Here is a 23,902-nt window from a genome sequence, read left to right as displayed (position 1 = left end):
CATCCGGTTACTGAATTGATGGAAGCCTTTGACCGGAAGTGATGAATTATGTAACACCTATAACCTATATGGTGTATACGCTAAGTTTCCGGCCATAACTGACCATAACTAAATACTAACCAATTATAAACATCTAACTTGGGAGATAGAAGTTATTTGATAAATCATTTTGACAAAAGCCATAAAATACAATTTTATCGAATACTTACTATTTAACTGATGATGACAACATTTTAGAAAACGGAACAGCTTTACGTAAAAAGTATCGGCACAGCCACTTCCTGTGGGAATAATTTTGTTTTATGTTTTTAAAGACATGAGTGGTAAAACAATGTACGAACATTTTGGAGATTCACAACGATTGCAAGGCTAATATAAGCGTAATGAGTAAGATTAAGAAAAGGACACTTAGACGGTTTGAGCACGTTGAGCAGATGAACGAAGAAATTAGTGTAAGGAGAATACATATATATTTTCTCACAACATATATATATATTTTTTACACATGAGTACATACATTTTACTTACAAATAAATAATGTTAAAATGAGGTAAGTATAGGAATAAACTCATTAATCAACAAGCAAGTTGTAATGTAAACATTAAAGTTACGGTATAGTAATTTAATATTGTTTTGAAGAAGTAAACATAAAATTGCATGGTTCAATTTTTTTGTTTGGTTTTTTTTTGAAGTGAAACTTCTTTAGGCGCGTAATGAATTTTCGGGGACGGAGTAAAACCGAGTCACGATCGAAACGAAAATGCGGGTACCCCCACCACCGATTAAAGTTCATTTGATCTAGTCAAAGTTTTGAAGTAACATATAAATGCTTCTTAGCTCATCCCGACAACTGGCGTTGGTGGTGTAATGGTCAGCATAGTTGCCTTCCAAGCAGTTGATCCGAGTTCGATTCTCGGCCATCGCACATTATTTTTTTGTTTTTAACGCCTTTTTCATTCAATATCTTATTTTTTAGTAGGTCAGAACATTTTTTAAAAGAAAATAATATTGCAAAATAATAAAAACACTTATCTCACTGTGATAAAACATTACTCCGCTAGAGCGCGCTTTGCGTTATTGTGTTGGATTAAAATTATTATCTAATCCGTATATTATGATAATTGTATTACATTTATTTAATTAATTTATTTATTTTGATAATATGTAATAATTTTCAAAGTTTTGAAGTAACATATAAATGCTTCTTAGCTCATCCCGACAACTGGCGTTGGTGGTGTAATGGTCAGCATAGTTGCCTTCCAAGCAGTTGATCCGAGTTCGATTCTCGGCCATCGCACATTATTTTTTTGTTTTTAACGCCTTTTTCATTCAATATCTTATTTTTTAGTAGGTCAGAACATTTTTTAAAAGAAAATAATATTGCAAAATAATAAAAACACTTATCTCACTGTGATAAAACATTACTCCGCTAGAGCGCGCTTTGCGTTATTGTGTTGGATTAAAATTATTATCTAATCCGTATATTATGATAATTGTATTACATTTATTTAATTAATTTATTTATTTTGATAATATGTAATAATTTACAGAAAAAAAAATTAAAACTATCTCCCTCTGATAAAATATCCGTTCGCTAGAGCGCACTACGCGATCTTGTGTGGGATTCTATTTCTGTACATTGTACATTATTTTTAAAAATATATTATATTTTGGGTGTGATGTAGGTAACATTATAAAACATAACAAGCTCTCATATTTTCAGAACCTACATAATATAATCAATTTATGCGGCTTTGCTTACAGTTGGTGCTCAGCGTGGTTGGCTTTCAATCAGTTAAGCGAGGTTCGATTCTCGGCTGTGGCATTTTTGAAGTGAAACCTTGTTGAGGTGGGGGAGCCGCTCACGAACGTTCTCTTTCTTCTCTTCTTTCCTCTCTCTCAGACACCAGCGAACTGCGCCACGCAAAGCATCAGCTGCTTGGTTAGTATACTGCGTCGTGAGTGTAATACGAGTGAAATACGTAATTGATTGTGGTTCATACGGTTTGGTACAGAATTTCAGTGTTAAAAATGAGTAGTGACGAGATAGAGGTGATGAACACATCAGTGGCACAAGAGGAAATATCCCCTGAGAATCACCAAAGAAGAGGAGAGTCTGATTCACACAGTGATGACATTAACATAAGGTAAATATAGCCTATAAGAGTTGATAAATATTTCACAATATAGTTGTATTGTTGGAATAGGATTGTTTAATATATTGGCGAGATTATATTAACAGTGAAATATGATGTAGGAATGTCGTTACAATCAAAGCAATGGCCAACAGGCGGTACAGACAGCGGAAAAAAGAATTAAAGCCTCCCAAACCTCAAGCTAAAACGGGAGCAGAACGTTGTAAAGCACACAGAGACCGTCAAAAACTTCGGCAATCTGCGGTAGCTGAAGCTATAACACCTGCTCCAGTTCCATCAAAAAAACGGAAAATCGTTCTAAATTCTACGTGTACTGCGAATTTATTGAGTCCCAATGATGGTCCAAAATACGTCCTACATGCAGCACAAATACATAACCAACATTCCATGCCAAAACCCGACAATATTCACCAGAATTCAATAAGGCAGCAGCAAAATAAAAATTTGCAAAAAAAAACTAATGCCTCCGAAATTGTAAGTTGATATGCCATGATTACATTGTTCGAATAAATTTATTTATTAATTAACATTGAATTAAATTTGGAAATTTACATTCAATCAGTCTTACTCATGAAAATAAATGTACACATAAATGAACGGATTATTCCAAATTCTTACTCACGGCCGCGCGCATGCGCGGGTGGGTAATACAGCAGATTATCGACCTGTCAGATTTTAGATCGCGGGTCCCCTAGGTTTATAGACTAAACTCGCGTCAACTTGCGTACCAAACTCTCTCGAAATGGAAAACTTTTTTGATAATCTCGACATTTTGCGGTCGGGTTTGGAAAACATCGATCTTATACGAATTGTACGTCAACCGCGCGTACGTAAAACCTACAATAAGCGATACGATCCGTTTGAAGCTCTCTCAGAATTAGATTTTCGATGCAAATATAGATTCACCAAAATCAATATGAGACGAATAATTGATCTAGTACGGCCAGACTTGCATGTCAGCGACAACAGACGTGGAAGTAGAATCTCCTTTCCTTTCCAGAAATTAGGGTATTTGTATTAGAATTTTTATTCTCCACCACTTTAATGTGATCAGCCATGCAATCCTTTAATAACGCCTACACGGAAAACAATCATTAAACACTAATTTCAAATAAATAAAACATTACAGCCAAGATAAGAGGTTAAAAACAAACCTTTTCAACATCACCCCAATTTTTATTCCGCTTCCTTCTAATTTTCAATTCGGTTTTAATCATATTGCCCGGCATTCGATGACAGAATCTGACATATAAATAAACGTGAAGTTGGTTGCACGCCGCGGAATGCGAAATAAATCAGAGTGTTGCCACTCTAAAAAAACCATAACAAATAATCCATCTAATCTCTCTATGGGTATAATATATTAAATCAGCGGTTTAGGCCCCAACTCCAGTATAGCTAGTACAACGCTGGAACGGCGATTTAGCGATTTTTCATGAGTAAGACAGTATATGTATTAATTTTTCCAGGATTTTGATGAGATACAAGAGGCTCCTGTCCAAGAAGCCATAACTACACAACCGAATGATGATGATGCGAATAATGCCAATATTGTACGTATCAATTTCTGAAAAATTGCATTATAGATGAAAAAATTGATTTCGAATGAGTTTTCCAGTAAATTATATTTTCTGTTAACAGAATGTACACGATGACCATGAACTCCCGAATAGAGAATCACTGAGTGATGTTGATTCCGACATGGATATTGGAGAGCATTTCGATGGGCCACCGATAGAATTTGATAATGACTTTGTGCCTCCCTATAGTGGCTATGTGAATCACAAATTTGCACATAAACAATTTCAAAAAATGTTTGTGGAAAATCCTTTCGGCTATGCTTGTAGCGTTTGCGATCGGCTTTGGTTCGAAAAGGATTTAAAAAAGGCGACATCCGCTGATGAAACGATGCTTAAAAAAATAACGGTATGTTTAAAGCATAATGTGGATATTATCATAATTTTCTTAATGTCGTAACTCTAATCAATGTTTGAAATTAATGGTTAACATATTTTCCAGGCTCTTGCGAACATTGCTGATGCAAAACTATGTACTACATGCAAAAGGAGTATGCAGAATAAGAAAATTCCAACGCTAGCGACCTTCAATGGCTTCAAATATCCGGAAAGACCAGCCTATTTGCCTCAACTCAACCTCATTGCTGAAAGATTAATTTCGCCTAGACTACCATTCATGCAAATACGGCGAATAAGACACGTTAACGGTCAGTTCTGCATAAGTGGCCAGATCATCAATGTTCCTGTCTCGGTAGATAATATGGTGAGCGTTTTGCCAAGACATGTGGATGACGATTTTTGCATCAACGTACACATTAAAAAGAAATTAATCCATAAGTCGAGTTATTTGCAAGGGTTGGTGAAAAAAGGTGAAATTAAAGCTTGGTTACGGTATCTAGTTGATCAACCAATGTATAAATTTTATAAAATATCCATAAATAACTCTTTTCTCGGGAATATTGAGCAAGATATTCAAATAGACTACACGCCTGTACGAGAATCTAGCAATACAACGTTTAACAGTGATGAGAATGTCTCTCCTCAGATGTTTGATCATAGGAATGCTCCTCAAGTGGTTAACATTGAGGAATTGAGCGAACATATCCCAATCGAAGAAAGTCTTGTCGCGCAGCAGCATACTTTGCTCTGGAACGAAGACAAATTCTTACAAATCGCACCGGGTGAAAGAAACGTACCGAAAAGTTTGTTATTCGATAAACACGCAGAAGAACTTTCTTTCCCTTCGATCTACCTCGGACAATTTAGAGAGTTCAACCCAGAGATTAGTGTTACGCCTTTCATGATTGCCACGAGTGAATTACGGCGTTCTGACAGGAGAGGAGTTACGCCTAATAAACTTCTTTACGTTGCGGCAAAAATTATGCGTTTGAGGGTCAGCGAGTCTCTAAAGATTACTTTCAAACACATTGGGACAAATACAAATATAAGTAAAGAGACTATTATGTCTCCGGACTACATTAACAACTGCTTAGATAAGAACTTAGCTTTTTTAAAACCGATTCCAAATTCAGCTGCATATTGGTCTGAGCGCAAGCGGAATCTATTTGCAATGATGCGTCAGTTAGGGAGACCTACAATGTTTTTAACAATGAGTGCAAATGAAATCGGTTGGAAAAAATTGTTACAGACTTTGCATTTCTTGAAAGAACGTGTAAAATTGACAGAAGAGCAACTAGAAAATTTAAATTACTTTGATAAAACAACTTTGATTAATGAAGATGCAGTTAGTTGCGCACTCCATTTCGATAAATTAATTAACGTTATCTTTTCAATTTTACAATCGAAAAAATGTAGTCCATTTGGAAAATATAGAGTCATCAATTTCTTCAAGCGCATCGAATTTCAGCACCGAGGTAGTCCACATGTTCATTCACTTATATGGTTAGACAATGCTCCGAACGATCCACTAGGCGCAGATTACGAGGCTACTGTATCCCTCATAGATACTCTAATCTCAGTCTCTCCAGCTGAAGCTTCAGAAAATATTAGACTTCAAACTCACAAACATACATTTACGTGCTACAAAAATAACCAACCGAATCACTCTCCCACTTGCCGCTTTGATGCACCTTTTATGCCCATGCGTAAAACTGTCATTCTCACACCATTGGAGATAGATCATCCACAAATTCGAGAGCTAAAGAATCGTTATAAATTAATCAGGAAAAATCTAGAAGACATTGATTATGACAGCATTAATCATTTTTATGACTGCAACTTAATTACTTCGGATGAAGAGTACATTAACATTATACGAGCCGGCATAATGAGACCACGAGTATTTGTTAAACGACTTCCTTCGGAAAAATGGTATAATTTCTTCAATCCTTTCTTGTTAAATGTATTAGGATCTAACATGGACTTTCAATATATTATTGAAGAGTATTCGTGCGCACAATACGTTGTAGAATATGTCAACAAAACTAATAGAGGCATCAGCAATTTGCAGCGACAAATTGTAGAGGTTATTGACGAAAATCCGGACTTTGATATCGTTGAGGCACTCAGAAAACTTAGTGTTAACGTGCTCAATAGTGTTGAAATGACAAGTCAAGAGGCCGCTTGGTTTTTATTGCGGTTGCCAATGTCTAAAACGTCAGTAGCAGTCGTTTACATACCAACACTCTGGCCACAAGAGCGTGAACGAATTAGGAAAACAAATAAAGAACTTGAAGAACTTGGTTACGATTGCACTGACATTTGGAAACAAAATTGGTTTGACAAATATGAGAAGAGGCCGGAAGAACTCGAAGACGTAACGTTAGCACAATTTGTTTCGAAATATAATGTAGGTCCTAAAGGAAAAATTTCTGAAAGGAGAATACCACGAATAATTAGGTATAGAAATTACGACATGGGAAAAGACTTGGCAGACTATAAGAGGGAGATGGTTACTTTACACCTCAAGTTTAGAGTTGAAGAAACAGATGTTTTAGCAGACATGCAATTTCTACAATTATTTGAACAGAATGAGGCATTAATAATGGAACGTAGAAAAGAATTCGAGTCAAATTTAGACATTGCTAAAACTATGGAAATATGCGCTCAGTTATGTCGTGAAGAACTTCTTTATGATGACGACCGAAATCAAGTGAATGTCCATCAAGAGCCTGATCCGTATGAACAACTCCTGAATGATCCCCATTCAATTGCCAATCTTGATTTGCGGCAAGCATCATTGAACAAACTTGGTGCAATTGCCAGGAAAAAAGATAACATTATGGAGAATGACAAGTTTAATGATTTAATGAGATTAACAAATGAGAAGCAATTCGAATTGTTACAACACTGTATACATTTAAATCAAACAGAAAACGCATTACCCTTACACTTATTCTTAACCGGGCCAGCAGGATGTGGAAAAACATTCACCATCAAATTATTAATGGAGATTTTCAACCGATTTTCTAATACTGATGGGTATTTAAACGCTTATATTGCTTGCGCATCAACAGGAAAGGCAGCAGTAGCTATTGGGGGCACAACAGTTCATACGGCTTTCAAAATATCACCGGCGAATCGAATTCCACTATCAAATGAACTGAAATTTTTATATCGAACACTTTTCAAGTACGTGAAAGTAATAGTTATCGATGAAGTGAGTATGATTGGTGCTGAGATGTTAGAACGAATAGATTTAAGACTGAGAGAGATAACAGGTCATTATGATTCCTTATTCGGTGGTATGAATATGATCTTTATCGGAGATTTGAGACAATTGCCACCAGTGAGAGCAACTCCTATTTATAAGCAAAAAATACAAAGAATAGGTGGTAATCAGTTATGGAGGAGTATTAAATTTTATGAACTGACAGAGGTTATGAGACAAGAAAATGAATGTTTCTCATCAGCCTTAACGAAAATTGGTAACGGGGAAATTTTGACCAGACAACAACTGGAACTCATTGAATCAAGGTTCGTTACGAATGAGGATGCCCATAATCTTTGTCCCAATGGAGTTAGATTATACTATGATAATTATTCTGCCGATACTTACAATCTTTCTGTATTGAACTCATGTGAGAATAAGAAAGATTCTATCGCTGACGACGAAATAATCGGTTGGGGTAATGATTTTCAAAAAGAACGAGATGCAAGACTCAAACTACATCAACTGTCATCAATTGATACTGGTGGCCTCCCGTACCAAATCGTTTTTGCTTTGAACAAACCATATTTAATCACAACGAATATCGATGTAACAGATGGATTAGCAAATGGAGCAGTCGGTAAATTGGTCTATGTTGAGTTAGATGATCAAAGCCACAAAATTATCAGAGTTTGGCTAATTTTTCCAAAAGGTGTAGGAAGACGGACACGTAGTAAAACAGCTCAATATGCTACTCGACTAGGAATAAGTAATGACGCAACTCCGATAAGTCGTAGGTCAGCGACTTTCCCATTATACAAAACTAAATCACACAGTAAAATCCAAGCAAAGAGAAACCATTTTCCACTTAAGCCAGCATGCGCAATGACTATTCACAAGTCGCAAGGAGGAACGTACGATAGTGTTGTGTATACGTATAGCAAGAAACATTTGCAATCCTTGGTTTATGTAGCTTTATCAAGAGTTACAAGTCCTCAAGGTCTCTATATTGTGCCTGCAGAAAATCAGGTTTTATTCCATCACGGACGACGCGAAGACACATCAGTAGCTCAATTGAGAAGAGAATTTGACAGACTTTCTACGGTTCGTTTAAAAACTCTCGATCTAGTACTGTTAGAAAATATTGAGAAAGGAGATATGACGATATTCTCATTCAATTGTCAAAGTATTAACAAACATGCAACAGATTTACGAGGTAATGTTCTAAAAAATTCGGACATATTGATGCTTTCCGAAACTTGGCTTGACGATGACAGGCATGTTAATGTTGAAAATTTTGATTGCATTGTACAATACAAGAGACCCAGTGTTAGAGCGGGTGGTGTCGGTATATATCAAAATGTAAATAGACTCCAACATGTTGTGGTAAAACATAATGACGTTCATGCCCGTAACCATGAATTCGTTTCTAGTCATACATCCTCCGTTGGGGATTTGTGTGCTGCAGAATGCTCTCTGGCTAATGGGGAAAAAATTATTATGGTGTCAATTTATATCTCACCAGGTAAATCGATTACTGATATCAAAGATTTTATCCACCATGTGCTTCTGCCATACACAGAGGGTGGTTCGAGGCTATTGAATAAGAATTATCACGAAATTCCTATGATCATTTCGGGAGATTTTAATGTTAATTTTGCGAGGGAAGAATCTGTAGAGTTATTGAACTTTTTCAAAAACACCCTCAATTTGGATATTGTTAATGATAGGAACACTAGCACGACTAGACACGGGACAACAATCGATGCAGTTTTTGCACGATTCATTAAGGATTTAAGTGCTCATGTATATATCTCGCACTTTAGTTACCATAACCCAATTATCACGACATTAGGAAATGATATTCATGAAATTGACAATGAAAATGGCACATGATTGGTAAATTGTCATTGTAATTTCTTTGTAATTTTTAATTGTAATATTGTTATTTATGTAATATTGTATACTTGTGAATAAATTGAAAATTTTTGGAACTATACATTAATCGAACGTCATTCATCTATAAGAAAATATTAGAAAAAGCAAATCCATGCTTCGTCGTTGAATTATTTAACCTCTAATTTTCAAACTAACCTAAGAGAAAAAATAGAGATGATGAAATGAAAATAGAGAGAGAGGAATACTAGAAGTTTCACTTCTGTCTTGCGTAGGCTTGACACACCCAGTTTTTTTTTTAATTTTTCAGCAAAGTTATGGTAACGGAGAGGTACGAACTGTATCAATTACATGCCGGTAGGAACCAAGCATATTCTCATATCTCACAAGACCAAACACCTGTTATTTAGCCATTACAGGTAATTGTTATTTTTGGTTACTAATCATCACCATTAGGATTTTTTTCCGATTTTGAGTGATATAAACAATTTGTGAAATGAAAGCTTTGTTCACAAACTAGTGTATGTTCTACGCAATGTCTATGACCTCCCCATAATGTATAATAATCACGGTGTCTGAAAAATAGTATTAAAAACGGAAACTGTGGAATCTTCATCACATAGACAATCCAAAAAAATCGATCTCTCTATTTCTATTTTTTAAGTTTGAAACCAGGTCTACACTTCGACTCAGTACTATTCCTACGCAAATTTCAGCAAAGATCCGCCAAAGAGCGTTCTAGCTGCAAAAATCCCAAACAAAGTAACTGTTCATACGTCAAGGTTTGGTTTGGAAATTACAAACATCTACATATATAAATAATTAATACCCACGATGGTAGAAGTAAAAAAGATAAATTACCTTTTTTTGAAATACCGTTGTTCTTTTTCCAATACAAAAATAGTTTCCATAGAAGAATATTATTTTTCTTATACAAACAATTCTACATTTTTGGAAATGAAAACCTTAAAACGTTGAAATTTAGAAAAAAAAATTCACCTTTTTTACTTCTTCCATCGTGTAGACTCACTTTCCAAAGTTTGTGTGCTTTACCCCAGGACACCCTGTACATGAAAATATACGTAATATAATACACGGTGTAGGGAAACTCGTAGTATAAGCGGAAACTTGTGAATCGACAACACATTTCGAGTTGGTTTTGAAGGATAACTTTTTTGATTTCATCTTTTGTTGTAGCGTGTAAATAGCCCCAACAAAGGAGGGCTTAATACCTAAGAAAATATAACAAATGATAAATTATTAAACGGCGTTCTCACCTCAAAGAATGGTCAAGAATTGCCTAAACGTATAAGAAAAAAAATTGCACTAACCTAAGGCATAACCTACTGCAAAAGTAAGGCTTCGTCTGGCCCATGCAATATAGGCAACAGATTATTCTCATATCAGGTGGCACATCAATCAATTTGATATTTGGTGGTGAGGAGAAGAAATTATGGTAATTATTCGGAATTGCAGATGCCAAATTAACCAAAACAACGACATAAGACACAATAGAACACCGAAAGCACGATGGCAAAAAGTTCTATTTTTGAAGTATTTTATCAAAATAGACTAGGCCATTTGTTGTGTATTTGAATAAGCACCTACAAGATTACTGCACATTATAAATACGTGGAGGTTAAGAACACAGTCATTGAGGTACTTATTTAAAATACAAGGAAATTATAAACTAACCGAAAAAAAAAAAAAATATGTTTATTGTGTCAATAATATAGAGCGCATACATGATAAATGTTTTATGTACCTCGGTTATAAATACAACATTGAAGGTACACCCACCCTGTCCCACCCCGGTATAGGTGACTTATGGTCACCCCTTCGGAGCTCTCGCATGAATCTAATTTTTTTGAATAAACGGCTCTACAATTTATATAAATGAAGCTAGGCCTTCAATGTCCCCGCATACAGTGTTATGAAGCGGTATGCAAGCGCTTACAAGTACTAAACTAAGGACAACACAGAAAAATAAACAACAAAACAATCAAGTTCAAGTGTCAGGCAGATAGTTAGTGGAGGGGACCCACACTCCAGTACCTGTAAACACATAAAAGTAAAGAAAACAATAGAGTGACGGGGGAGTTTCGCCGAACCACGACTGGCAGTCCTGTTGAGAAATTGGTGGTGGTTGGGGCGACTGGTGCAGGTCAGGACTTCCACACCCCTTAGCCGACCACCCGGTGGTGCCCTGAAGATAAGTATTGGAAAAAGAGGGATAAAACCCTAAAGAACCTAGGGGAAAGAAGCGTCAGGAGGTCGAAGGCAGGGTGGAGGTTACCCCAGCCCGCACAGTCACCCCTCTGACCACCAACGCTCATCAGGGGTGGCGCAGGTGATTGGCGGAGTCCCCCGGTAAGAAAGAATAATAAGAAGCTTCAGTCGTGCATGCGGGGACGAGGCCCGTTATCCAACCCCTAATGGGGAAAATAAACAAAACAAAACAGACAACGGAGTTCAGTTCTCGCCTGTAAACTCGTTGCTGTTACTAAAAAAAAAGAAAAGAAAACCGGAAAAAATACATGCAAAGAGAAGAGAAAATAAGAGGAAAAATGAAAAACAATAATCAATCCAAAAAGTGCCACATAAGGGCAACGGTAAATAAGTAAAAACAAAAGTAAAGGTGTAAAAATAAGATCTGCATGGTCTGTAGAGAGGACAGTAAGTATTGAATAAGAATAAGAAGTAAGAGAGATAATTAGTAAACACAAATATATAAGAGTGCTTACAGTGTCTGTAAAAAGAAAAACAGTGTGTTATCCTTAGACAGGGAAAAAGAAACATATGAAAAGAAAACAGAAAATAAGAATTAAAATTAAGTTAATTAAAAAAAAACAAAAAACAAAATATAAACGAATGGAAATCATCTGCAACAGCTGGTACAGTAAGAAAAAGAAATAAGATAAGAATAGTAAAATAAGAAAAACTGAATAGCATATACAATAATGAAAGAGTTGTAAAAGAATAAGTCATGGAGCAGGAGCAGTACACCGGGGGTTCCCAATTATATCACTAGTCAACGACTCTAAGCACAGGCCATCTCTCAACCCAGATCCTAGTAAACTTCCTCAAACATTTGAAATTCACAGTGTTAGAAACAAGATCGGTGTTCCACACCGGTCTAATGGGGACATTCAGACCTTCTATCATTTCGTCTCTGGCATCCTTCAAAATCTCACAGTGCCACAGAATGTGCTCGGCCGACTGGTAATTATTGCCACAAGCGCAATTGGGGTGGGTGGACAGGGCAAGGCTGTGAAGCCTTCCCCTGAATTCCCCATGTCCTGAAAGGAGCTGCGTAACGTGATGGTCCAGTTTGAGGAAGGCCCCTTCCATTCTGAGTTTAACTGAAGGGAAGAAGGAGAAGGTCCATCTTCCCTTGCTCGACCTATCCCAACGGACCTGCCACTCTTTGAGCGACAGGTCCCTCATCGTTCGGAGCAGTCCTGGGAGAGTTCCTGGTCCACCCGGTGTCAGAACGACACCAAGGTGGTTTGCCGGGGATCCTCGGATTAATCGCTGCTTCGCTAACACTTCCCTAATCTCTAGATCAATTGGTAGTACACCAGCCAAAATTGGCAAAGCGTCCGAGGCGACGGCTCGATATGCCCCAGATAGTGCCAGCAGGGGAGTGCGTTGACCCCTATTGAGAGCTAGAAGTATTAAGCAGTTATCCAGGCGGTGCTCCCAAACAGAGGCAGCATATGAGACTTGCGCAACATATACCCCCCTGTAGAGAGCGTGCAGAGCCGGTCTGCGAAGTCCCCACTCAGCCGTGGAGATTCTTCTTAGCTTCAGGAAAAGCGCCTGAGCCCTGCTGGATACATCTTTGACATGAGCCAGAAAGGAGGACGATCGATCTAGAGTGACACCTAAGTATTTGACTTTATCCACAAATTTGATATTAGTGTCTCCCATACGGATGGTAGGGTTTCTTTCCTTACTGAAAGAACCCTTCATCAGGAGACCCATTGTCTTCTGGGGAGCGAAGGTCATTTTATTCCTCTCCCCCCATTTAAGGAGGGTGTCCAAACCTTCACCAGCCTTACGTTCAACTTCTCTTCTACTGTCCCCAGAGACAAGAAACATTTTATCGTCCGCATAGTCGATCATGATACATCCTTCAGGCAAGGCTAACCTAAATACAACAATAATTATATGTACCCTCTCCAATACCTGAAGTCCAGGTGAATCTGCTTTGGCAGAATGCTCGAAAACGACAAAAGACGAGCCCGCCGCATACTGCAACTGCGAAGGCCCATATCCGGCCAATTACAGAGGCTGCCCAAAGCGGGTAGCATACGTGGCCTCAATCCAGCAGCGACCCAGACAGTCCCAACGCCCTACACAACAGGGCCCCCAGCATGCAGGCTCATGAAGCCGGAGGCTCCGTCCCCGCCCAACAGCAGTCCGAGCCCCAGCCCAGAAAATTCAACGAATACCGCTTCACCGCCGCTGCGCTCCTATATCTTGAGAAGGGCATTCGACACCGTTTGGATAGACGGACTCATGCACAAGTTGCTTCCGGATTCTGTGTTTCCTCCCTCCTACAACAAGGGTATCTTTAAGACCCATGTCCACTCTTTCCTATTTTCAAAAGGACCCACCACACAGCACCCTCAAAGATGACATCCATTTTCTCAGGGCTTCCTACGTGGAGTTAATGCAAAAAAAAAAGAAAAATGTTGATTTAAATACGCTTTGATTGTTATTATACATAATATGACCACTGACCACCTTATTATTAAACTCGCTTATTTCATTTTTGCAGCATTGTTATTATTTTGTGTAAATTAAAACTGGACAGGGTGTAAAATGGTGTAGCGCTTGCGCTGGTTGGTAAAGGGGGGCCTCCACACTTCCAAATGCGTCTAATATTTTACTTGTTGTTTCCTCTGAATAAAAATACAGCACCAAAAAAAATGCTTAACTTAAAAAATAGTTTCACATAAAAGGCGGTGCTCCACTGAGGGGGCCGTGTAAAGTATTGTGCGTGTAGCGCACTTGTACACAAACCTGAGCACTTCCAAGCAACGCAATTATGCTGTACGTGCCTCTCTTGAAGCTTCTCAACTCATATTTAAAAAAAAACTCTGTGAAACTATTCAATAAAATTATTCTTTGAGTTCGTTTTAAAGTAACCTTACACTTGGGAAATACTGAACAGGAGTTCTTTTTTGTAATGAGATAAAGAAATGTCTGATTTAGCTCCGAAGACCCACCATTCTGTAAACGTGGGGTGGAAGAGGTAATCACACAGCGATGGATCAGAAATAAATTGATTATGTGATAAAATATAATAAAAAAATTTGGCAGAAAATTTGTTCATCAGACAAAAATCCTAAAACATCCTCAAACAAAGAAACGCCACAACTCGACACACGCATGTTTATTTGAACTTACAACTATTTTCATGTACAATAATAAAAGTCGGATAATTTGTAAAGCACCGTTTTTCTGAAAAAAAAATGTTTTTTCCAATAATTAGCGAATGGACATTTTCATACTACAATAACCGGAAAGCAAATGATCAAATGATCCTGATCAAATTTCGCATATATGACCGTAGTCATACCAACTCTAAGCACGCACGCACAGAAGGCATGAAAGCAATATAACAATCTTGAAGGTGTGTTATGCCGAACATGTAGATATTTTTTTACTCGCCCCGACAAATTCATTAGTCAAGATAAAGAAGTATTCTCATTGTATGGACACACGTAATAGGTATATAGGTACTTTATGTACATTTTAATATATCTACCCTATCGTTTGTAATAAAATATACTGTGTATGCGAAAGCCAATGTATCAGGATTTCATTTACCTTACCGTCTTAACCCACCATTATTATTAGGGAGAAAAAATTGTCATTCTAAAAATATGCATATTATATTTGTAGTTCCATAAAAATTGGTATCCCATAACTGATTTAGAGACACGTAAACACACTATACAGTGACCATCATGCAAGCCAATATACTGGTGTTTATTTGGCTGTTAAAGGTAAACAAGAGGAATTTACATAAACGAGACGGCACAATATGTTGATGACCATAGTGTTTATCGTAACAAGCCCGCCAGGGTTTCGTTCAGTATGTTAATTGGTGCATAAACCTGCTGCACTCACATGAGTATTATATAACTAGTTGGGCCACAATAAAGGTGGAATAAAAATTGACAGAAAAAATAAATTACAATTTTTTTAATACATTTCTCTCATTCTTTTACAACTGGTTTTATACATACTTATTACAATATTGGGTAATATTCAGTGTGATTGTTACTGCTAGATAATGCGTGTCATACAAATTTGCAAAAAGAATGCGACCCACAGCTGAGTAATTTCATAATATCGAATTCCGGTGTAGTAAGTAGTAGCATGCTTCGCTCCAAAATAACATACAGCACAAAGATAACTTCAAATCGATTAATTTAATTTGGTCATGTTGATGTTCATTTGGTCTGCCAATAGTAAGTCAGAAAGGCACACGTCACTGCACGTCAGAACGTCAAATACAATCACATTGACAAATCAGATCAGATCATGTTAAATCAAATCAAATGATATGAAAAATCAATCAGATTATGTCAAATATAATGTGTAATAATATCAGATCGTGTCGAAATCATGTCAAACTACATCTCGAATCGTGTCAAATGACATAAAAGTGAACTGAGATCATGTGAAATCATGTCCACTGGCTTAGCGTATGCTCAAACCGCAACACTTTGTAGTGTTTTTTTGCAAAAATAAGATCGAAATAATCATTGAAATAAATGCGATGGCACTATCTTGTGCCCAGGTTTCATCAACAAATAATGTTATTACTCGAAAATAAAAGAAGTTCTCTATCCTCGTATCATCAACCAAAAATGCTGCAAAGGCGGAAGAAATTGAAAAGTGATAATAAAAAGACAAAAAACTAATAAACTTAAGAAAACTAGTGGCAAAATACGATAAAATCTTCTAGCACTCGGTAAACATTGAGGACTGCAACCGATTAACGCAATGTTTTCATTGTTATAACTTTATGCTTGCAGTTAGCCACTGGAGCGTTTTTGGCCACATTTCGGCCAATTTGAAAATACTTGCGATGGTCCGGCCAATTTGAAAACATATATTGGAATTATTTCAAAAGTTTTAGCGATTAATCACAAAGCTAACTGAGTATTTTCACACTTGAACAAGAAAAGTCGCGCATATCTTCTGAATTACTTGTTATTGACGTTTCAGGAAAAAAAATATTAAAATATTTTACCAACAAATCATGTGTTTACATATTTAAAAATGCATGATCGAATTTAAATTTATATATGTGATTATCTACCAGGCCACATCCATCACACAGAAGTCGGAATACTTAATATAGCTCCAAGTAGGTACCACAAACGGCAATTTTAAAGTAAATAATATGCAGAATTAACGCATTTATAAATAGGTATAACGTTTTTTTATGAATTCTAAAAATATGGGATAAGGGGTCAAATATAGGTGCATTCAATGGCTCTCTAAAAGTATGAGCAATTTATGTTTATTTGAAAATTCAATTTAAAAAATAATACACAATAAAAATATATAAATTTGTTTTAGACCACTTTAATTTTAATTACACTCTACCGGTTTCGGAAGCACCCTTCCTTCGTCAGGAGAATATTAAAACTAACCTTTGATACAAAATATTGACAGATATATATAAAAAACATATAATTTAGGTGTTGGAGTGGGAGGTTAACAAATTGGGAGGGGTAATTGCGGGAATTACGGGAATTTCGGCAATAACAGAGCGGTTGACTGGAAATATATCTAGAATGGGACTAAACGATAGATTAATTTGGTTATTCAATATTTAGGGATTTTTTGATTTTAAGTGCTCCTAAGTTATCTAATTTTTTGCTTTTATTATTACGGTGAAGAATTCTAACCCCTGCGTCCTTATTAAAAGTATGGTTGGTGAAAATAAGATGATTGGAAAACTCGGAAAAATTATTTTTATTTAAACATCTTAAATGTTCCGTGATTCTAATATTTATATTTCTGGTTGTCTTACCTATGTAGAATGATGGACAATCATTGCAAAATAGTTGGTAAATGCCTGAGTGGCTCAATTTATGATCTTTATCTTTAGTGTTTTTTAATAATTTACCTAAGGTGTTTTCAGTATAGAACGCGGGCTTAATGTGGGAAGGCAATTTTTTTGTACTAACTGAAGAAAAATTGGATATTTATATAAGATCCTATGGATTTGTGATTTTATTATTAGTTTCGGGTGTAGCAAATAAAAAAAATATTTGTTGAAATGAGTTTAAGTTTTTTATTCAGGATTGTATCAATTTAGTGTATGGATTAACATTATTAAGAGCAATTTGTTTAATTTTAGATTCAATTGTGATATTAACAGATGATAAGGGGATTTTTAGTAGTTGGCGTACCATCGAACGATAGGCAGAATGTTTATGTGTTACCGGATGGTTTGGTTGTATCCGTGTATGTTGATTTACGATAAATGTTAAATTCAATTCTATTATTTACTGAAGTTAGCGTTAAATCTAAAAAATTAATCGATGCATTACTGCCTATCTCTAAAGTGATGTACGGGACGTGTTTTCCTGCACAAGAAAAGACTGTAAATAATAAGCACCGGCACACATCAGTCCTCAACCTGGGTAATGATTTAAGTAAAACACCGTGAGGTGTTATATCCAAACCATTATAAAAGAAAGACGATTCGAATCAAAATTCACATTTTAATTACAAGTATTGTATTGGTATACAGAACGTACAAAGGGGTGTAGATTATAGGTACTTCCTATTTTTTACAGCCAGCCCAATTCACACGAAATTGTTATATGTATTTCAATACAACTGGGATTTAAAACACAGATAGAAAACTGATACAACCGGAATCCTTTCAGCGATAATTTCAGATTGAAACACATTGTGCATCATCGCGCCATCCGATACAGTAAATGGCATGGGCGATTGCTGCAGCAGTGGTCAGTTCAATTGGTAGCCAACAGGAATCGGCCAGCTTCTAGGTTGTCAGCATCAATGGCTAATTTAGTCGGTAGCCAGGAAGAATTGGCCAGCCTCTAGGTGTTCAGCATCAATGGCTAATTCAGTTGGTAGCCAGGAAGAATTGGCCAGCCTCTAGGTTTTCAGCATCAATGACTAATTCAGTCGATAGCCAGAAAGGATTGGCCGGCTTCTAGGTTTTCAGCATCAATGGCTAATTCAGTTGGTAGCCAGGAAGAATTGGCCGGCTTCTAGGATTTCAGCATCAATGGCTAATTCAGTCGGTAGCTAGGAAGAATTGGCCGGTTTCTAGGTTTTCAGCATCAATGGTTAATTCAATTGGTAGCCAGGAAGAATTGGCCGGCTTCTAGGTTTTCAGCATCAATGGCTAATTCAGTCGGTAGCTAGGAAGAATTGGCCGGTTTCTAGGTTTTCAGCATCAATGGTTAATTCAATTGGTAGCCAGGATGAATTGGCTGGCTTCTAGGTTTTCAGCATCAATGGCTAATTTAGTTGGTAGCCAGGAAGAATTGGCCGGCTTCTAGGTTTTCAACATCAATGGCCAATTCAGTTGGTAGCCAGGAAGAATTGGTCAGCCTCTAGGTTATCAGCATCAATGGCCAATTCAGTTGGTAGCCTGGAAGAATTGGCCGGCTTCTAGGTTGTCAGCATCAATGCAGCAGGGATTGGCCAGCCTCAAGGCGATCACTGGCAGTGGGCAGTTCAGTCGGTAGCCAGCAGGTTTTCGTCAGCCTTTAGGTTGTCAGCATCAATGCAGCGAGATTGGCCAGCCTCGAGGTGATCACCGGCAGTGGGCAATTCAGTCGTTTGATTATAAGAGCCGGCACACGGAGACGCCCCATTCTTGTAATTATGACAGATGCGTCTGACTCAACTGATAAAGTGCCGGCCGTAAACAGCTCGTTAGAAATAGTTGTAATCTTTAAAATGATTGTGCCGTGATGGAGGAACAGAAGCGACTACAGATTTCAGTTGACACTCAGGAATTTATAATTATAGTTAACAGATCGCGTTTTAACTGGAGGTTTCCGGCCACTCGTGTTAATTTTTGAAATTTGACTGCTGAATATTGTAGTGTTTTTAGCTATTTATAATTTCTCTAGTAAGCCCTCGTGTGACGTCAATATTTTTACCACAACTTGTTTTCGTTTCAGACGCAGGTGTTTTTAGGTGAGAATAATAATTTCGCACAGCGACTGGTTTGTCAATATTTTGATTTTTCTCCGGCCCGATTCGCCTAGGAACAGATTATTGTGGTGCATTTTTCAACTCGTAAATTTTATAATATTAAATGCAATACATTCGTGTTTTCATGTTCGATACAAGTGAATTGGATATTTTTATGGAATGAATTTATAAGAAGAAGGAATTTAGTTAGTTGCCGCTCTGTCTCAGTCCAAATACAGAAAATATCGTCGAGAATGCGCGTCTTTAAACTTATACTTGGCCTAATGAACTGATTTTTGGAAACGCTTGTAGAAACTTGTTCTATATTATTTGTTTTAAAAATTTTGTAAAATATAATATAATATATTAGTTGAAAATATTCGATTTTCTGTTTTTAATTACCAACGGTAGTGCCTCTAAGTGAAAGGGCAGTATAAAGTGAATACGTCACTAGAGTCACAACTACTCTGAGCCAGTAATACTATGGCATCCCCGATTGGGGTATTTTGTAGGGTAAAAGGAGTGGGGAGGGGAAGGAGATGGAACGAGAACTTTGCAAAGTGCCTCACTATTCAGATCTAGCCACCAAACACGTCTAAAGACATTTCAAGCAACGTTTCAATTTCGTCTGTTTAATTTAATAGCGTGCTCATACATTTTATTTTATGTAATTGTTGTGGTGGTTGTTGTGGTTTATGTGGTTGTTGTGGTGGTGGTTATGGTGGTGGTTATTGTGGTGGTTATTGTGGTTTTGTGATTGTTTGGTGGTAGTGGTGGTAGTGGTGCTAGTTGTAGTGGTAGATGTTTGGCGATGTGGTGGTGGTTATGGTGGTGGTTATTGTGGTGATGTTGTGGTGGTAGTTTTTTGGCGGTTATGGTGCTGGTTGTAGTAGTGTTGTGTATTTGGTGGTTTTGGTGATTTGAATGAAGCAGTAATTTGTCTAAAGTCTTTGCCTACCAAGAGAGGTAAAATTGCGATAACATCAAAAACAATTTCATCTTTTTTAACAACAATATCCAAGAAATTAAAAAAAAAAATTGTTGGTAAAACATAAAAAATTCCATACTTAATAACTACCCGTACTCCACTCAATTTTGCTAATTTTGGTAATTACTGCGTTTTTAGTTACGACGCGACGGCAGAAAAACACCGATTATTATTATTTATTATACCTATAATGTTGTCAACGCAATTAGTTCCGACGAACTTGCTTGAGCTTTTTCGACATTTTCTTTGGAAAATGCAGAAGGGTGTGATGTCTTGCATGGCACTCCTTGCAAAAGAATTACAATTTTTAGAATGGTGTTCACTGGTGACACAATTTAAATATAGATTATGTTCTTTAACAAACCAAAATGCCCTTCGGAGAAAAACGGTAGAAATTTCTCACATTTATGCAGAGAATGTGACGATTTACAAGCAAGGTATTTAACTTCGACATCTGATACAAAGGAATCAATTTTATTATTATTCGCACAATTTTAGAAAGAACACGCTCAACGCCTTATTTTTAGCCAAACACTGTCCCTTTCAATTATGTACTTCTATATTTGATTGAATTTTGGGATATTTTCCAATTTATGTTGTATTTCAAAATCAATACGCAGATATATAGGTAATTTGCGTAAAACAACATGTAACAATCCATTCGTGAACTGGAAAATGTAATGTTAACAAAGCTGCGATATTTTCTTTCCATATTGAAATAAATTGTCTTTAATTATCCTGAGCTCCGACAGGTTGACATGATTATATTAATTCTACGTGAATATCTACAGTGAGACGTGTATTTTCAAATCTTTCATTTAAAAGTTTGTAAGCGAAGAAAATGTTTCTTTTCCGAAACCGGAAGATGTTTGACTAGTAATTAAAGACTGCATTTTTTAACATGATTTAATGTAGCATTTGTATGTATTATAACGAGTCAAATGTATTGATATAATTTATCCAATCCGTTGAAATTCCAGAAAATTTCAATTCCAATTTTAACTTAACGAAATATTAGTCGAGTTATTATTTACTGTTTAGTTGCTCAAGTCATCGATAATAATTGATCGATATCCAGCTATGCTAATTTATATTTTATCATTCTCTACGCCATTATATGTATGTATGTGTGGTATATTATACCGTAGGTATTAAATAAATTAAAATATTGTAGAATTAAAATATTTAACAAACGATTTGGCACTTTAATTGGTAAAGAAACAGAATATTCAAAATGTTTGCAGGTGAACAGCTGATTGATTACCGACACAAAACAGCACAAATAAACCACTCACCAAAACAGATTCCTACTTATACGAGATTTGGATTGTGAGTATTTTTCATGTGAAGATACCAACTTACCGACACTAACTATTATAAATTGGAACGGTACCTACCTAAGTACCAACGAATTGACCAGTAGAACACCCAAATACTGAATGGTAAATAGAAACCTAATTTACCGAAACTCGATTCGATCGTATTCGATTCGAATTATACCTTGTAAGAAATTTAAAATGGCCGATGCGAAATAAATTTTATTGGTTAATGATTTTAAGCTTATTGAAACAATTTTACGACTGGAATGGGTTAACAGGGTTGCGATTTTAAAAACACCATTGTTATCTTTTTTTTAAAAGAAAGACAGACATTCCCGGGTTGCGAATAACCTGACAATATTTGAAAATCTCCTAATACCACCACAGTAAGCGGTAATACTTGTGTTGTGATGGAGGACTTAGCCAGTCGAGAAATTGAACACACTACGCCTGGGTGGGACCCAAGCGCGATGTCAACTCGGCCACCGACCGGTCAAAAATCTTACTTATAAAACCGATTGTTCTACAACCAGCGAGATGGACCAAAAAATAGTGCGTACCAAATCGATTGGTACTGGACTAATGATCTGTAATTTTTAACAAGAAAATAAGATTGAACAAATTGTGTTTATCACTATACAACGATATGCAACGACGAAAATAACATCAATCAGACAAAAGACATTTGTTTTTTCCTTCTATTTTGAAATATTCTTGCTTCTTTTTTCGAAGGTATGACCTTTATGAAAATGGAATAAAAACAAGGGAAATGGCAATTTAGGTAGGAACCGGTTCTTGAAATAACCATAAAAGTATTTCAATATTAAACTTACACAGTGTTAAACTTATCACGATGTGACTTACAAATTTTATTCCCGATAGCCAACAATTTTACTGCTCCCAACCATCTGGAGCCAGTGAGACTATAGTATCCCCAATTGAGGTATGCTATGAGGTTGAAGATAATGGGGAGGGAAAAGATATGGGGGAGAGGAAGATGGGGGATTACTTGGATATTTAGATATAGTTACTTCAAGCCATTTTAAGCAACGTTTCAATTCTGAATACTCTCACGAGTATCTTACGCTCTATTATTTCAGTGCAATCGATAATTCGTTCATAATATACGAAATAGTTTTCGACCTGGTAAATAAAATAAATAACATTATAGATACTAAACCAACAGCCAGAACTGATAAGTTGATCTGAATAAGTTAATTTATACATTTCTTGCTAAATAAACTCTGATAGCGGAAGTAGGTAACTAGTTATAAGACACATAAATAGGTAGGTACCCTATATACTCTTCGTACAAGCTTAGTGCCAGACCTATTCCACGGAGTTTAATCTCTCGTCATTTTGCCAGCATTTGCAATTTGCCGGCGCGAGTTATACAGCGCGATTAGTCTCACTGAACTCATCTCCCGCATATAATGTTGACTTACAGCCCTTCAGTAACACTCCGCAGTCTACAGTCGATGGCACCCACACTTTTGCTGACTAATTAAAATATATAGCAGGAAGCACAATACATTAAACGTTGGCTGTTGCAATATTATACAAAACTTCTTCATTAAATTCTGAGTAAATTTCATATTCAATAAAATTATTTCTTTCATGTTTTGGTGGACATTCAAATAAATATACGAGACAATCAGACAGAGGAAGAAACAAACTTGCGCGGTAGTTGACTCATGAGTATTTCTCAAAATAAATGTACGTAACGAAAATTTAGTTACGAAATAGTGTTACGAAATAGTCATAAGACGTAACTAAATAGTAAACATAAGGCTTGTTTACACAATGGCAAATTTTATTTTACTTTTTTTTTATTATTTATTAAATTTAATTAGTTGTCGTCTTTTTTAAATGTAAGTAATTATCCTTTACTTTTTTATTTATTGTACATACTACAAACATACATAAACTCACGACCCAAATATTTGTATTTTGTTATACCAAAGGGGTTTAAAAAAAAACAAGGGAGTATAAATAAATGTTTTTTAATCAAATTATCAGCTCCCAAATAGAAGTACCTAACACAATATGCAACAAATCTTAAGAAATTAAAGAAGAGGCACTGTTTAAACTATTAAAAATTTAATAACATACAATTATTTAGTTTGAATCACTATCCATTAGCGTTTTATAAATTTCTTCCTCATCTTTATAATAATTGAAATCTTTCCGAGACACAT

At 36.3% G+C, this 23,902-nt stretch overlaps 1 protein-coding gene across 1 annotated transcript; it reads left to right on the top strand.

Annotated features, from left to right (window-relative positions):
• The first annotated feature begins 3,168 nt into the window (after positions 1 to 3,168).
• LOC149425804 (uncharacterized) lies at positions 3,169 to 7,164 on the top strand. The gene is made up of 6 exons (XM_089643547.1): positions 3,169 to 3,509; positions 3,626 to 3,709; positions 3,798 to 4,082; positions 4,176 to 4,664; positions 4,761 to 6,449; positions 7,150 to 7,164. Exons 3-6 carry the CDS (start codon positions 3,858 to 3,860, stop codon positions 7,162 to 7,164), a joined length of 2,418 nt encoding a protein of 805 aa, XP_089499673.1. The 5' UTR covers positions 3,169 to 3,509; positions 3,626 to 3,709; positions 3,798 to 3,857.
• Positions 7,165 to 23,902: the final 16,738 nt, after the last annotated feature.

Source organism: Hesperophylax consimilis, chromosome 2, assembly GCF_061612785.1.
Source record: "Hesperophylax consimilis isolate HC1 chromosome 2, BYU_Hcon_1.0, whole genome shotgun sequence".
In the NCBI taxonomy this organism is placed as follows: Eukaryota; Metazoa; Arthropoda; class Insecta; order Trichoptera; family Limnephilidae; genus Hesperophylax; species Hesperophylax consimilis.
This window is presented reverse-complemented; position numbering and strand designations above follow the sequence as displayed.